This window comes from Sceloporus undulatus, chromosome 8, assembly GCF_019175285.1.
Source record: "Sceloporus undulatus isolate JIND9_A2432 ecotype Alabama chromosome 8, SceUnd_v1.1, whole genome shotgun sequence".
In the NCBI taxonomy this organism is placed as follows: Eukaryota; Metazoa; Chordata; class Lepidosauria; order Squamata; family Phrynosomatidae; genus Sceloporus; species Sceloporus undulatus.
This window is the reverse complement of record NC_056529.1, coordinates 32663431-32680964: the sequence shown is the minus strand read 5'-3', so window position 1 is coordinate 32680964 and position 17534 is coordinate 32663431. Positions and strand designations below refer to the sequence as shown.

Genomic DNA, 17534 nt, shown 5'->3' with positions numbered 1-17534 from the left:
AGATAGATAGATAGATAGATAGATAGATAGATAGATAGATAGATAGATAGATAGATAGATAGATAGATAGAGACTCCCCAAAGGAAGATCTTTGTACCTACAGGCAGGAGAGTCCCAGGCACTGAGCCATACTCCCAGGAGGAGGTTGAGCAGAACAGACCCAGGCTGGCATGCTTCTTAATTCTCTCCAAGAAAAAGGGGCCTTTGGTGGCCTTGCCGCTCGGAAGCCGATTATGGACTGAGGGTTAGCAACCGCCAAGCCCAAGCCCAGCTCTTTTCAGCAAAGGAAGCAGCAGGAGGCTAATCCCATCCTCTGCCCCCACCTGCCTTAATCTGCAGGGCCTTTGACAACATAACACTCTTTCCTGCCTGCTTTGCAAGCAGCGTCTTGGCCTGGGGAAAAAAAGGTTTTCCCCTTCAGATGTTGTGTAGGGACCCCTTCATGCCACACGATTTTAGCACTATGATTCCACTTCAACTGCAATGGCAGCATCTTATGTAAATCTGAGCTTTGTAAGTTTAGGCAGGCACTAGAGGCCAAGATGATCAAATTGAGGCTGCCGTACTTTGGCCACATCATGAGAAAGCATGGCTCTTTAAAAATGGCAACAGCCCTAGGAAAGGCAGAAGGCAGAAGAAAGAGAGGAAGACCCTACATCAGATGGATAGACTTAGTTAGAGAGGTCACAGGAATGAATTTGCAGGACCTAAGCAGAGCAATGAAGGATAAAGGGTCTTGGAGATGTCTCATCCATGGGGTTATTATGAACTGGAGATGACTTGAAGGCAGTTAGCAACAACAAAGAGTTCACTTGCTGAAACATCAAAATCTCTCTCCCTACACTACAAATCCCAATATGTCGTTGGATGCTGCCTGGCAGTTAAAGTGGAATCATAGCACTACAATTATGGAATATGAAAGGACCCAAGGAAACAAAGCATTTTGGATATGGAGTGGAAGAGGAGCATTGCTTAACCTCAAGTGAGTGCTCAGTACCAATCATGCTTTCCAAGATGAATGCATAAACATTAGCTGCTTCACTGATGAAGAGGGCCATTGCTGTGAAGCGGGCCATTGCTGCCAAAATCTACTTGTCCATTCCCCTGCCTTTGTTTTGTGCATTTTTAGGGCTGCCCTACCAACAAACCTATTTGTCTATTTATACCCCAGCTCTTCTCAGCCTTGGGACGTAAGGTGACTTTGTTGTTGTTGTGTGCCTTCAAGTCATTTCTGACTCACAATGATCCTAAGGTGAAGATATCATGGGGTTTTCTTGGCAATATTTGTTCAAAGAGGGTTTGCCATTGCCTTCTCCCAAGGCTGAGAGAGTGTGACTTGCCCCAAGATCGCTCAGTAGTTTTCACGGCCAAGCTGGGATTCGAACCCTGGTCTTCAGCGTTGCAGTCCAACATTCAAACAACTTTGCCACACTGGCTTACCAAAGTTAAAACAGATAGACAGACCTAAGTTCTCTCTGCCTTTGTACACTTTTACCAGCAGGTGAGAAATACCTACCCATTCTCGGGTTCTTCAATGGGATCTGTGAACTCCGAGTGCACCGTGGAATCAATGGCACTGTCTGTTTCTATTTCATCGTGCATCTCATGGTGGACCAGTGTGCTAGTATCCTCATCTGTGAACGTTTCACACTCGCTGTAGGTGCTCTCAGAGCCCATGTACGCACTGTCCGTCACCTCATTTGCCTGTTGCATATAAGAAGACAAAGAACAATTTAAAGATCCGCAACCCAATACTGCTTGCTTTATTCTTGAGATATCACAGTAGAAAATGCTAAATCATGAGCTGGCTTGTTTTCTACAGGTATAGGACCAACCCAGCCTCAAAGAGGTAATCAACAGAGTAGAATGGAAAGGTCAAGAGATATCTTCTTGGAGGAAATCCATTGCCACAAGGTGTGTGTGTGTTATAGAAAAACTCATATTGCCAATCCTGCCATGTTACTTCTTTTTTTGTATAGTATTATCCATTCCATCTATCCTTTTCCACTCATACCTATAGCTACAGCCAAAACACAGTTCTTTAGAACTAAGAGGTAACTAGGAAGACCAAAGGGACATTGATTAAAAAGCCAATTATTTTATTTATTTATTTATTTAGCTATTTATATCCCGCCCTTCAGCCCTAATGGCTCTCAGGGCGGCTTACAATAATATTTTTAATCAGACATTTCCCTGCCTTCAGGCTTACAATCTAAAAGACACGACACAAAAGGAGAAGGGAATGGTGAAGGGAAAGGGGATGAGGTCCAGTGGTTCTTCTCTCCCTCTGAGGCCTGGACCAAGGCAGATGGATTGGAGGGAGGGCTCTTCCTTCTTCCAGGCTAGTCCTGATGGAAATTACTTTTTGGTTTTGAAGCACAGGTAGCAACTATGGTCCTCCAGATATTTTTAGTCTCCAAGTCCTATCAGCCCTAGCCAGTATAGACAATAGTGGTGGATTATGGGAACTGCAATCTAAAAGTACTCTGTTGTCCGTCCTTCCTTCCAAATATACACACCTATTCAACTTTTCTCTTTTAAGCTAGATAAACACATGAGGAAGAGATTTTACTAGCAATGACTCTGAAATACAGAACCACCTGTATAATTAAATATGGAGAAAAACGATCCTCCTCTGCAAACATCACTTTTGTGGGTGAGAAAGAGCATGGAAAGGTAGTGTACACCTTGCATGTTCATTTCACCCCAGACAGAATAGGGTTTTTCTAGTGTCACCCTGTTCATAGACTGTCCTGTTTCAATGGCTCTCCAAAGATTTATGTCTTGGGATTTGGATAGGTCCCCAGCCATGATATGAGGACACATAAGTTAAGTAGGGATGGGTTGGGTCACTATTTAGATGGAAGACAACCTGGGAGCTCTCACATATACCAAGCTGAGTTCCATGAAGGAAGAAACCAAGGTCTGATTCCCACTAGCTTTTAAATCAGGTCACAGATTCGTTTGAATCGGTTCAAATAACCCTGGTTCCCACTTGAACCAAATCGCTGAAGCGATTCGGAGAGGGGGGCCATGCGCTAGACCCATTTAACCATACGCTAGACCCATCTTTTTGACACTGATTTTTTCCACATCTTTTTGGATACATCGATTCAGCGCAAGTGTGAACCAGATGCGGATCGGAATTGATTTAAATTTGCCCTTCAACCAGCTGGAGCGGGTCCATTTTGAATCGATTCATTCATGAATGTGAACCACAAGTGGATTATTTTACAGGGGGGAAAATGTGATTGGGGCAAATGTTGTGGGAATCATGCTCCGCTGCCAAACTGATCCATCGATTTGGATCGCAAAGCAATTTATTTGTAAGTGGGAATGAGGCCCGAGATATGACTATAATTACATGGGGGGGAAGCCTTTGTATTTTATGTTTCTATAGCCGTTGTGTGTCCAACTCCTTCTAAAAGTGTTACAGTCATCTGCATATGTTACAAAACCTAATGGATTTTGGACACATTTTCTTCCTGAGACACGTGGCAATCTTCTCTGGGAGAAAAAGGATTGGTGCCATTCTACACCAAAGCGAATTTAAAAACCTGGCGAATGACTCCTGAAGGACATCTTGCACATTAATCTGCACACATTCAAGAAGTAAACTCCTGGAGGACAAAGAAAATATACACACCCTTATCAAGGTCAGAGGAGCTGACTTCATAAACATCACAAAGTTCTGCTTTGTAAAGAAAGATTACCAAGGCATGCACCTCTGAACTAGGAAGAACATTTTATAGGCTTTGAGGCTACTTTCCAGAATGGCCCAAACAATCACCATCTAAGACATGACTGATAACAAGAGGATCACTCCAAACTGTATTTCTCACCAAGATTTTCAGCATCCAGTTCTTTTTTTAAAAGATAATTAACGTCATCTTTAAAAATCAAAGTGGCATCCTTGAAAATCACTTTGAAACTGAGAGCATCCTAGTGCGCTTCCATTTTGATAAGTCTCTCGATAGAGAGAGTTTCGTAACTGGAAACATCCAACTGAACAAGCCTTTTGATATATCATTATCCATTCTGTATCTTAAGGTGGGAATCATGTTACTCTCCAAAGTTGATGGATTGCAACTGGCATTTTTCTGGGCAACACATTTTTCACTGGAAGCCAGAGCACTTCAGCAGTCCTGTCTTCAAGACATGAACGATTGTGGCTTGGTCCCCAGACAGAAAAGGGCAGAACCTTGCAAGATATATATAATGCGGAAGGCACACAACAACAAAGGATGCTCACAGCCTCTCTTGAACCTCCATCCATCCTTCCTTCCTTCCTTCCTTCCTTCCTTCCTTTCATTATATTTCCCAACCAAAAACTAACTCCACAAGCAATCCTGCCCTTGCATACTCAACCACAGGGTTGTTGTTGTAAGAATAAAATGGGAATGGGGATAAAAGTTCCTTGAAAAGGAATAATAATGTTCAACATTTCCTACTGGAATTCCAAAATCCAAAATCAAACTCCAAAATTATCCACATGGGTGACTGAGATAGTGCCACCTCTGCTTTCTGATGGCTCAATGGACACAACTTTTGTTTCCTGCACAAAATCATTAAAAATATTATGCACAAAAGTACCTTCAGGCTATGTGTAATATGGTATATACAAAACGGGTAGCAGCTATGAATTTCATGTTAAGACTAGGGTCCCGCCTCCAAGATATCTCATTATGTACAGTCAGCCCTATGTATCCACAGACTCTTTATCCATGAAATCAACCATCCACAGCTAGGAAAATATTCAGTGTGTGTGTGTGTGTGTGTGCGTGCGCGCACGCGCATATATGTGTGTGTTTTTGCCATTTTATATATGGGATGCCATTTTACTATGCCACTGTATATAATGGGACTTGAGCATTCACAGATTGTGGTATCTATGAGGGGCCCTGGAACCAAATCCCAGTGGATACCAAGAGCCCAAACACTTCTGGTCTCAAGCATTTTGAATAAGGAAGACTCATCTTGTACTACCAGCATAATAATGACTTCATCCGCACTGCAGAAATAAGCTGGGTTCCTTCCCAGAATTCCACAGCACTGAGTCATGACTGTGAAAGTGGAGTCAAAGTGGTGTTTCCACAGAGCAAGATGCACAGAAAATGTTAAACATTTCATACTGTACTGTTACCTTTCCTGCAAAAACAGCCAAGACTGTACTTTAAACATGTATTTTATATGCTCCAGTATTGATCTATGGCTTCTCCCCACCATGCCTCTGTGCATGTCAAAAATGCTACCATATGACAACAAATCTCATTCCTGTTGCAGCACAACAGAGCCATGCCAGGCTGGTTTTTCGGTAGCTGTTTCACTGCCCTAATTAAATATTAAACCTCATGCCAAGACTCTGCGGAGACAGGCTCACATTCCTAACCTAACCTAGATATCCATTTACTAAAAGCTAAGTCCCCAGAAATCAGTGGTTGCCCGGTTCGGCCAAAAACACCTCGTCCCACCTTTGCACTGGTCTCCATTTATAGCCCCAGGAAAGGCAGCCGGTTTCCAGGACAGTACTTTAAAATTCTTTGCAGATTCCTTTGCAAAGGAAGTTTGTTTTTGTATTACCGACAGGCCTGACCTCAGCACATTCCCTCAACACAGATAAATCCCTTATCCAAGCTTTCCTGCAATGCTAAACAAATGCGTGATTTAAAAGGGGGGAGTGGGAGTTAACAGGGGGATTTTGGAAGGGTCAACCAACACACGCTGGTGACAAGACAGTCTGCTCTCCATAAAGGATGAGACGAACGGGGAGCACAGTTTAAAAATACATAGATCAGCCCACGCTTTTACAACTTGCTTTACAAATAAAGCCAAAGGGCTACTCTTGGACTACCTAGCAAACCTATCCTGGAGCCACTGTGATGGGTGCGAAAATCTGCCACTCATTTTTGCCATGGTTCATGAAATCCTGCTAGCATTCTCAGGCTTGCTCAGTTCTGTACTGAGCTGTGAGATCTTTTAAATGTCTTTCTGTGCGGGGATGTATGTGGACCTTTATTTCCAAAACGTACAATCCTCTTACACATTTTCCCAATCGACCAACCATCGTGTTATTTAGTTCAGTTTTTTTACCCGTATGCAAGCTTCTGCGTCCACTTTTCCTTGGCTAAGAATACCGTGGCAAATGTATGGATTTTCAAGGAGCGATGCACTCGTTCCCAGTCTAACAAGATCTGGATGGCTACACAATTCTCATTCCTACTGTATATCATAGTTAGGTAATCTACAGATATCCAGATATCCAGCTCCCATCAGCATTTACCATTGATCATGCTAACTGGGAACTATGCTGCTGGAGCCCAACATTATTCAGAGCATGATCCTCAACTTTTGGTCTTCTAAACATTTTGGACTTCGAATCACTGGGATTCTGGGGGTTCAGATCCAAAAGGCCACTGATCTAGAGAGCCATAAGTTCTCCCGCTGTTGTTGTGTATTTGAGTCATTATTTCAAGAGAGCCAGTGTTGTGTGGTAGTTTGAGATCTGGACTAGGACTCGAGAAGACCCGGGTTTGAATCCCCATTCAATCATGAACCCTGCCCTGGCTGATCTTGGGCAAGTTGCACTCTCTCAGCCTCAAAGGATAGCAATGGCAGACGTCCCCTGAAGACATCTTGCCAAGAAAACGCATGGGTTGGAGTCAACTTGAAGGCACGGGACACCAACCAAAAATTATTTTGAATCAAGAGGGCTGAGTAAATCCAAAGAAAAACAAAAACATGATTATAACATTAAACACAGCATAAAATTAATTTAAGCCAGGATTAAAATGTCACCGTTTAAAAGAGAACTATACTAGCGGTGAACCCATTTTCTGAACATGGTCCCTTATGCAGCCAAAGCAGCTACATCCAAGCACAAGAGGGAGGTATTGGCAGACTTGGGGAACCGCTACATTTGCAGAAGTACAAACACACATGAAACACATCCAGAGGACGAGGGGGTCAAAAAAGCCCAGTGACCATTATGTATATTCACTGAACCTAAAATAATGAGGGCCTGATGGGTTAAAAACAGAAAAACCCAGTAGAAAGTATCCTGTGGAAGAGGATGTTGCTGGTTGACATCCTAAATGAAAGGACTCTATACTCTCCATTTGTTAGTTCCTCTTCTATGTCTTTACTTCTTTTGCTCTTGTTCTTCTTTATTCCAAAAAGAGAACAAAATCACAAAAATACACACATCCAGATTAACATCCAGGACAGTGACACAGATATTTCCCAGTTTTGAAGTAGAGATTAACAATCCTTCTTTCCATTCTTTCCTGGCAATATCAGTTCAGAAAGCAGACAGGGGAAAAAGGGTCAATAGAACATCTGGATCCGTGTGACGTTCCCCACTTCCAAAAACATGGGGACATCAAGACATTTCTTTGCGCCAGTCTTACTAACTGGGCAAATAAAAGGAAGAAGGGGACAGATCATAGCTAAAGGGCAGTATTTCTGGTCTCGAGCCTAAACTAAGCCCAAATGGTTATCTGATTGACCAACATTATTTGTCGTTGTTGTGTGCCTCCGTGTCATTTTTTATCTTGGCAAATTTCTGCAGAAGGGGGTTGCCTAGAGTCATCCAGTGGGTTTACATGGCTGAGACAGGATTCGAACCCTGGTCTCCAGAGCAGTCATTCAAATATCACACTATCTCCACACCTAAATAAGAGATATCAGCCACCAGGCTCCAACCCATCCTCAAGACCAAAACACAGAGATCACATCTGGAAGGCCCTTAAGTTGGGGACAGCCACTATAAACAGGTAAAAATGTACGTCTTCCAGATGGCAAAATCAACATTTAAGAATTCAATTTGCTTTTTTGAATGATAGTGACACCAGTAGTGGCATTTGTAGTTTTGTGAGCTATTTCTCCTTCTCCGTCAATAAGCTCTGGTATCACAGCAAACTACAAATCCCAGGATCCCATAGCATTGAGCCATGGCAGTTAAAGCAGTGTCAGAGTGGATTATTTCTACAGTGCAGATGCAGCCTTAGGCAGTGTCAAACTGAACAAGATGTCATTAGGTTGCATCTGCACTGCAGAAATAATCCAGTTTGACGCCGCCTTAACTGCCATGTCTCAGGGCTCTGGAAACCTGGGGACTTTAGTTTGTTGGGGCACCAAAGCTCTTTGACAAAAAAGAAAAGTTAAATGTCTCACAAAACTACAAATCTCAGAATTTGATAGCATTGAGCCCTGGCAGTAAAGACTGGATAGCTTTTGCAGATGCAACCTTTGAGAGATAGTTGTATAACATGTCACCACACACATCCAATGGAGGTCTAAGGATACATGTTTTCTCTTTGGCTAATAGTCACAGAAGCCAGGGTAGTGTGGTGGTTTGAACACTGGACTACGACTCTGTGGACCAGGTTTCGAACCTCCGCTCGGCCACGGAAACCCAATGTGACTTAAGCAAGTCGCATGCTCTCAGCCTCAGAGGATGGCATTGGCAAAACCCCTTCTGAGCAAATCTTGCCAAGAAAACCCTGTAATAGGCTTGTCTTAGAGTCATCATAAGTGCGGAACAACTTAAAGGCTGCTAACAACAAACGGTTGAATAAACCAATTTTATTCCTTGAAATCCAAGATTTCCATCACGCAGGATCATAATTCAACTGCCCCCAGCCCAAATCTCTGCTTTATTCCAGAGGTTAAAGCAACTTTCCAGGTGTGCCAAGGATAATGAGAATATCTCAAACTGGAATGCGTCCAGAGTAACCAGACCTAAACTACCACTAAGAGCAGCTCTCAACCTGGTCAGTTGCTGAATATTTCGCACGTACCCAGCAACGGTACTAATAAGCTAAACCAGACCTGCGGAGCATTCAATCCCCAAACCATTGAAACAAATGATTTATGCCAACAGCCTGGAGCCAAGCGCACCTTTCCCACCGAACCGGTTCCTCCCTTGAATGCAGCTGGGAGAGCCAAGCCTTACTCCGTCCCTGGCTCTGTACACCTGGGAACACAAAACCGCAACATTGACACCCCTTTAAAGCTCGTGGTGCCACGTATTACACCAGGGTGCAAGGACGCCATTCCCCCCAAAGCTTGATTCTTACCATTTCCAAGCATGGAACAAAAAAAGTGAGAGAGGGAAAGCAGCAGCATTGCAAGCCAACCTGGGTCAAAAACCCTCTGGAAACCCACCACACCAGCTGTGCAAAAAATGTTCAGGACAGGATAGGAATTTGGTTCACTGCATCCACCCTGTTTATAGTGCCGCTATTGTTTTTTGAACCAAGAGGTAATGCTTTACCTGAAGGCTCCGCTCTTGCTCTGGAAGGGAAAGTCCACCTCTGAATACGCTCACGGTTAAAGAGAAAAAAAACAAACCATGACCTCCCAGCCTTCTTCTGGGAAGGGGAGGAGGAACATAAGGATCAGGAAGCATAGCTTAACCAACTAACCTCAGGTCTCTCAACAGAGTTCCTTTTGTTCTTGAACTCCCCCCATTTCAGCTGTGCAAGAGTTATAATCTCCCCCTGTTTCCCCCACCTCCTATTTCCCTGCCACTTTCACCAGGATGGCTCCATGCCCAGCATTAAAATGCAAGTTTGGGTTGGGTTGGGATGCAAAAGAGGAAAAGGATAAAGAGCAAACGTCCTCCTAGGTCATTCGTTTACGGGACTTATATATCCTGCTTTTCTCATAGACTCGGAACGGAAAGGCAGCTTGCAGGAAGATCCAAATCAGAAAAGGTACGGGAGTAAAAAAAGTTATGTTCGAACACAAGTGAATGAATTATAACATTAAAACACTACCGGAGTTAAAAGTACATAAAAAGGGCCAGCTTGAAGGAAGAAGGTCTCCTTTTCTGAAGGATAACAGAATTCAAAGATATAGCCGTGTTGGTCTATAGAATCAGTATGTAGAGAGATTGTGTAGCACCTTTGAGATTGATGGAAAGAAAGAAGTTGACAGCATGAACTTTTGTAGACTTCAGTCTACTTTCTCAGATGCATATTATTGTTGTTGTTGTTGTTGTTGTTGTTGTTGTTATTCAAAGGTAATAAGAGTCTGTAAAATAGGTATGTAAAGGGACCTTGTAGCACCTTTGAGACTCACTGAAAGAAAGAAGTTGGCAGCATGAGCTTTCCTAGACTTCAGTCTACATTCTCTGATGATGATGATGATGATGATGATGATGATGATGATTAATTTCTTTCTCTGCACAGCGGGTAACTTGACAAAGCTTGGACTTTGCTTTTTTTGCTTTTCAGAACCACTTCGTCCATATGACCTGTTCCAAGTACTTAACTGCCTTGGTTTAAGAAAACAATTGTCTGACTTTGTAAAACATTGACTTCCGCTTCCACCCCAAACGTGGCACATTAAGTACATACCACATGGCTAGTAAATCACAAACCTATCGGATCAGGTAAGAACAGCCAAGTGACCAGCTCTGTACTTCTGCATGCTTAGAAACAAAACATGAGTACAGCAACCCTAGCACAATAGTTCCAATGCTCAAACCATGCTAGCTCTCTATCATATATCAGGTGATAGTTAGGGACTGAACAGACAGGCCAAAATAAAGCTGCTTTGGGTCACTTTGGAGGTATGCTGTTTAAAGGTAGGGAGACAAGAGAGAAAAATAGGAGAGGGCAAAGGTACTGCAACTGAGATTCCTGAGATTTAATTTTTTAAACAAGGGGAAAGTGGGAGAGCCTTTCTAAGATATTGCTGGTATGAGTCCTGATGTTATGGGAGGGCAATGGAAAAACAGAAGACCCCATGCGATGAGCAAACCTACAATTTCCGAATAAAAATCCTTATCTTTCAGATAGGAACACAATACTTTGGAAAGCCCCAAACCCTGTGCGATGAGCAAAATGCCAGCTGGATCTTTTTTGAAAAGCAAGACGCACCGCAACAAATACTGCCACCTGCAACATTCTTTACGGGATGTTTGTAAAGGACCAGATTGGGATGTTGTTTCATTTTAAAGTGTTTTATACAGTTTTACCTTTTTAAAATGTATTTTACTCTTTTAATAGCTCTCTATCTTAACACTGTAATAATGTGATTCCTTTTCAATGCACCTCATTGTCTGTAATTGTATTGTTCTTTTAATATTGTGAAGCCGCTCTGAGTCCCAGGTCTGGAAAAAGAGTGGGATACAAATAAATCTTCATGGAGTGATGATGATGATGATGATGATGATGATTCGGCAGGTATGGAAGAGCCAAATATGCATGTGTTTGCTGTTGCATCTTTTACATGCCATATTTATTGCTCATGTATATCATATGCGTTGGTCAGCAGAGGGCAGCATTGACAGCTCAATTAAACCTTTATTATTATTTTTGGAATCGAAAGGCAATGGTATATTTTTGCACATGCTAAGCGTATGTAAGAGAAAGCCATGCATCAGAGAAGGGAGGAGAACAGGAACAACATTACCTTTTTGAACTGCAAACCCCAAATCCCCCCAGCCAGATCCACATTGCGGTTTAAATCCAATGAAAGATTGAAGAATATATAAGAATGGCACTCTTAGGAGACCTTCTTCAAACCATCTTAAGGACTGACTCACTCTATAATGTTAAGCAGCCTGGAGCTGGAATAGAAAATGGATGGCGATTAACAGGAAGCAGAAGTATCGGGCTCTAAATGCCAAGTAAACTGGGTCATTTTCTAAAATGACGCTCAACAAAGTGGAAGGCAGTGGGAAAAAGAGGAAGACTGCATTACCGGTGGATGGACTCAGTCAAGGAAGCCAAGGCTGCCTTAAGTTGGCAGAGCAAGACTGTTGATGCTCTTGAAGGTCTCTCATCCATGAGTGTACACTGTGCGCCTTCAAGTCATTTCCGATTTATGATGACCCTAAGGCAAACCTTTTGTGGGGTTTTCTTGGCAAGATTTATTCAGAGGAGGTTTGCCATTGCCTTCCCTTGAGGCTGAGCGCATGTGACTCGCCAAAGGTCACACAATGGGTTTTATGGCCAAGCGGGGAATCGAACCCTGGTCTCTCATTCATAGGGTTGCCATAAGTTGAAGCCAACTTGATGGCAATCATGTAGGCATCATGTAGGTGTTGTCTCACCAGAAAATGGCACATTTTGTTGGCATTTGTGTAGGCAAGCTTGTCGACTTATGGGGACCCCATGAAGGTTTTCAATGCTCAGGGGCATTTTTGCCAGTTCCTTCCTCTGAAACATAGCTCGCAGCACCTGGTATTCAGGGACGTAGCCAAGGGGGAGGGGTTCTTGGGGTCCAGACCCCCCTTCCATTAGAAAAATGAATGGTGTGTGCTGCTGCGCCGCTGCACTCAAGCCCCATTATAATGGTGGCACTTAGTCTGGACCCCCCCCCCCTTCCTAAAATCCTAGCTACGTCCCTGTGGTATTTGTTGGCGGTCTCTCATCAAGTACTAACCAGGGTTGAGCCTGCTTAGGTTCCAAGATCAGACAGGATCCGGTTTCATTAGAAGAAAACAAAGGCAGATGGGCTTAGTGGCTGCTCATTCTTCTTAGGGAAAGGATGGATGAGGCGGACCTGGAGATCTCCAGGAGGCTTTTAAACCCAGAGCCAAAGGGCACGGCCTCATAAAAGTAAACAGAAACAGCTGAATTGAATTATATTCACAAATTCCAAGCCATTAGCAGAGGTATGAACAAAGACAATGGCTTCATGGCACACTGCATATAGATCAACACAAAAGGAATGTACTCAGAGAGAGTTTTGAACCTTGGGAAGCTGGCTTTTGGTGAGAAGATTTATTGCTTTCGCAAGTCAGCACTAACTGCCCCCTGTAAAGATCTGAAAGATCTGTTTCACCATCCCCAACCCTTTGAATATGTAGGCCAAGGGACATGGTTTGCAGCTTTCTGGATCCTATTAGGTTCCATCCCACTCCCACAACTATGTAAATATGCTTTACATCCTGAGGCTTTAATATGACGCTTTAGTGCACCTGAAGACGTGGTTCATCTCCACCAAAATAAAAACCAGTTAGTCTTAAAGATGGATGGTGTTTTTTAATGTTGTAAGCCACCCTGAGTCCCAGCCCTGGATGAAGGGTGGGATATAATTAAATATAATAATAAAATAATAATAATGCTGCCATGTCCCTTTTTTCTCCCCATTGGAAAACGTAGCTGCCCCAGACGCATACACCCCACAACCTTCTATACAACCTGATGTATAGATGCATTGTTCAACAGGAAATGCAGGAAGGACCCAGTTCTTCAGAAAAAAGAAAGCATCCAAGAGTGGCCAAGTATACCTTTGCAACAGCCCTCTTCTTGCACCAGCATCAGCCCTAGCCCAAGACTTTATGTTGCCCGAGGCATAATATCAAATTATGCAAACCAGCCAAGATATCTTGGCACCTGAGGCAGAAAATCCCACCAATATGACCTCCCAGCCTTGAGAATAAAATGCATGAATTGCAATTTAAACATCTCTTTTTTTCCTGCTCTTTCGTGACTACTAAAATGGTCAGCCTGTGGTTTATTTTGAGCAGTTGTAGGTCTGGCTCTAACTAAGCCATGGGCTTTGTAATTCTTGTGTTTTTGATTTTTGGTTTTAGGTAGTACTACTTACCATATAGACTTGACTATAAGTCGACCTCATGTATAAGTCGAGGGCAGGTTTTGGGGACAAAATTATGGATTTTGAAATGACCCATGGGTAAGTCAAGGGTAAAATTTAGGGGCATGCAACAAAGGATGTGAAGGATGATGCAAAGGAAAAGAATGCCAAAGAAATTCTGGCAGGCATAACTGTTTGTGCTAATCCTAAAGGCTGGATGGATGAGAGAGTAAAGAGGAGATCCATGTGCCTGTACAAACAGGCCAAAATAAAGCTGCTTCGGGTCACTTTGGAGGTATGCTGTTTAAATGATGCATGCATCCTAAGAGTCCAGAAGCCACTCCAAAGCCATGTTCCAATCCTTAAGAATGGAGCATGGCTTTGGTGCATCTTCCAGACTCTTAGGATGCATGTATCATTTCAACAGCATACTTCCAAAGTGACCTGAAGCAGCTTTATTTTTGCCTGTCTGTATGGGGCCATAGTTAGGTAATTAGGTGTGTTATGTGTGTGTTTAGGTATATGGAAAACTGGTGTGTACTTGTTTGTACTTATACAAACCCTGTATTCCAAAGGCAATGTTGAACATCTGTTTACTATTTGGAAGCCACACTTAAAAGGCAGGTCACCAGATTGTTTGCACACACGTCTACTTCCCCCATCTGATGCCCTGTATTGCCCACCCTTCAGACCAAAACAAGACTTGTAGCAAAAAACCAAAACCTGAGCAAAATGCTCACCAAGAAATCAAGGCAACCAGTCCTTGCCCATCTATCAAACAAAAGTGAAATGGATCGAGAGAACTGATTTTGAGTAATGGAGCAATATTTTGGTCTCCATCCAGTCCAGCACAGATGGATGGCTCTTTGTGAAACCAAGCATTCTTAAGAAATTTAATGTAGCAGCAACAGAGGAAGGTGGGAATAAGAGCGTCCACAGAACGACGGCGCATGGCACTGCCATTCTGCAAGCCTGCCAAAAAAGCTCTCGCAGACTAAGAATACCGTTTTGAAAAGAAATCTAGTCAGATGCATTCCAATCTATTGTTATTCCTGCGAAACACATTCTGTGGGTGCATCCAGTTCATGCTTCACATTTTGGTTCTATTCTTTGCTGGTTCAGCATTTCCTAGAGACCTGTTTGCTTTTTGAATGTTCACGCCGCTCTACAACACAACCACAGTATGTTTAGAAAGCAAAGCTCAAATGTATTGGCCATGTTTCTATGATCAAAATCTAGCTTAATAGGACAAGGCATTCGTAACCTCTAGGGTTTTCCATGCAGCTGCTTCTCACTTCTCTTGAAGCAGCAACAAAAAGCAGGATCTAGAAGTAGAATTTAAACCATGGCTCCCAAATCATAGCTTGTTTGGAAACCACTGATCATCACAATCAAGCTATGATTAACTGCAGCTTCCTGGCTTGTTTTGCTGCTTATGCAAAAGGCGGAGTGAAGTCAGAGCAGAGGTGCATTAAACTCATGTTCATCCTGGCATTTAAAGAGGCCTCAAGATGTGGACGCAACACCATAGTCATAATTTGGCACCATGTACTATCCATGTACTGTTTGTCCCAGATTGGCCTTTTTAGTCACCAACGCGCTTGTACAAAGCGCGGGATGAGTCCTTCCTGAATCTTCATTCGCGAAGCAAAGCCAGAGAGACTATTCACTCTTCCAGTTTCACAGGAAAACTGGATAAAAAGTGGCAAACCACTGTTTGCCATAAAAGCAGAGAGGCTGGATGAGGGAAAACAGACTCAGTTTGAATCCAGAGAAAATGGAAGTGCTCGTGATAGGTTCCCCTGGCCCAGGGATGGCGGTGATTCCACCTGTCCTAAACGGGATCACGCTTCCCGTGAAGGACTCAGTACGCAGTCTGGGGGTGCTCCTTGACTCGTCGCTCCACCTTACTTCTCAGGTGGACGCGACGGTCAGGAGCACCTGTTATCAGCTTAGGCTGATACGCCAGCTGCATCCCTACCTGGGCCGGAGAGACCTTGAAACGGTAGTACACGCTCTGGTAACCTCTCGATTGGATTTCTGCAATGCGCTCTACATGGGGCAACCCTTGTACCATACCCAGAAGCTGCAATTGGTGCAGAATATGGCGGCAAGACTGGTCACTAATACACCTAGGACCAGCCACATAACACCAGTCCTTAAGGACCTTCACTGGCTGCCTATTCGCTTCCGGGCGCAATACAAGGTGTTGGTTATTACCTATAAAGCCCTAAATGGCTTGGGCCCAGGGTACTTGGAGGACCGCCTCTCTCCGTACAATCCGCCCCGCACACTCAGATCAACCAGGAAGCAATTGCTAAGAGTTCCGGAGGTCAGATTAGCTACGACCACCAGAAGGGCCTTTTCCATCTCGGCCCCCAACCTCTGGAACTCGCTTCCCAATGAGCTCCGCTCGGCCACCTCACTGGACCTATTTAAGAAGGGGTTAAAAACACACCTTTTCGAGCAGGCATACCCCTGACTCTTGACCTCCGACTCCCAATGTGCTCCCCTCCCTCGTCAGCATTGTTGGGCTGGCATGAGATGGGGTTTTAATGTGGTTTTAATTGTGGTTTTATTATGGTTTTATTGTTGTTTATGTATATGCTGTAAACCGCTTTGATTTTTAGAAAAGCGATATATAAATAAAAACTTTATTTATTATTTTTTAAAAGGCAAACCAGCAAAAAGGAGAACAGAGAGGACATAACCACCACAACTCATTGAACTGACCTACTGCTTTACTGGGAAGAAAAAAGTCAACAGGGCGCCCCTGCTGGAACCAAAAATCCTCCATATGCCACTCTTCATTGTACATAAAGTGCATTTTTCAATGAAAAATAGAGAATGCACATGCCAGGAGAAGACAACTGCACCATATGGAGCAAAGAACTCTGCAGGAAGAGTTCTGGGCCATTATCCCTCTTCTAAGATCCAAGTCTACACAAAAATGGAGAACATCCAGCCCATGAGCTGGCCAGTGAGTTGGAAGTAGCTAACACAGTGATTCCAAAAGTTTGGGTCCTTCTAGTGTTTTGGACTTCAGCTCCCAGAATTCCTGGCTATTTGGAAGTCCAAACCACCTAGAGGAGCAACGTTTGGGAATCGCTGAGCTAACATGGAGAAGGGCCTTCTGAGAGAGGGGCATGCCCTCTGCCATCATCTACTCTCCTGGGGCTGGTCCAGGATGAAATATGGCCCTCCTGCCTTGTTCACCAAAGGCAAATAAAAGGATTCCTATGTGCATGGTCACCCTTACCTCAAATGCAACAAAGTCATCAAACTCATCGGGACAAGTCGATGGTGCCTCATCTTGGGCATCATATCCCATAGCACAAAGCTGATTGTCTGGATCCGCTGCAAAAAAGGAAGACAAACACATATGATGTATTAAACCATTGGTAGGGTTGACTTGGTACTTCATGGACACAGTGAGCAGCATGGGAATTGCCATGAGAAAGAGAGAAAAGCTGCCTTCCCCAATGAGATGTCTTTGAGTGGTCCTCCAGCTAGGTCAACCAAGGACAGATACAATGTGAATTCTAGTCCAATGCAAAAGGATGAGACCAGACTGAGGAAGGCCCAGAGCTTGGAAACATTAATCAATTCTTTTCAGAGCTTGGATCCCACTTGCCCCAAAGTCGCCCAGTGGGTTTCCATGGCTGAGCAGGGATTGGGACCCTGTTCTTCAGAGTCGTATTCCAATGCTCAAACCACTACACTACTTTGGTTCTCAACAAAAAATTATTAGGTTGCAACTCGCATAATTCATCACTGTTAGCTAAGCTGGCAAATGATGATGGGAGTTGCTGGCCAACAACAACTGAAGGGCCACTGTTGCACAACTTCAGTCTACTCCCTTCCCACCAGAAACCGGAGATATTGCAGAAATTCAAGGGAGAATATAGGATATCATTTACATGGAGCCAGTGTAGCATAGTTGTTTGAATGTTGGACTATGGCTCTGGAGATGAGGGTTC

At 43.6% G+C, this 17534-nt stretch overlaps 1 protein-coding gene across 5 annotated transcripts in view; it reads right to left on the bottom strand.

Moving 5' to 3' along the window:
* RAB11FIP3 (RAB11 family interacting protein 3) overlaps positions 1–17534 on the bottom strand; it is an 86899-nt gene that overhangs the window by 30948 nt on the left and 38417 nt on the right. For all 5 annotated transcript variants that reach the window (XM_042437494.1, XM_042437495.1, XM_042437493.1 and 2 more), the window contains exons 4-5: positions 16814–16911; positions 1517–1704 (exon numbers count right to left, since the gene is read on the bottom strand). In XM_042437494.1, the coding sequence (XP_042293428.1) occupies positions 1517–1704; positions 16814–16911 (286 nt within the window). The remainder of the gene's footprint in view (positions 1–1516; positions 1705–16813; positions 16912–17534) is intronic.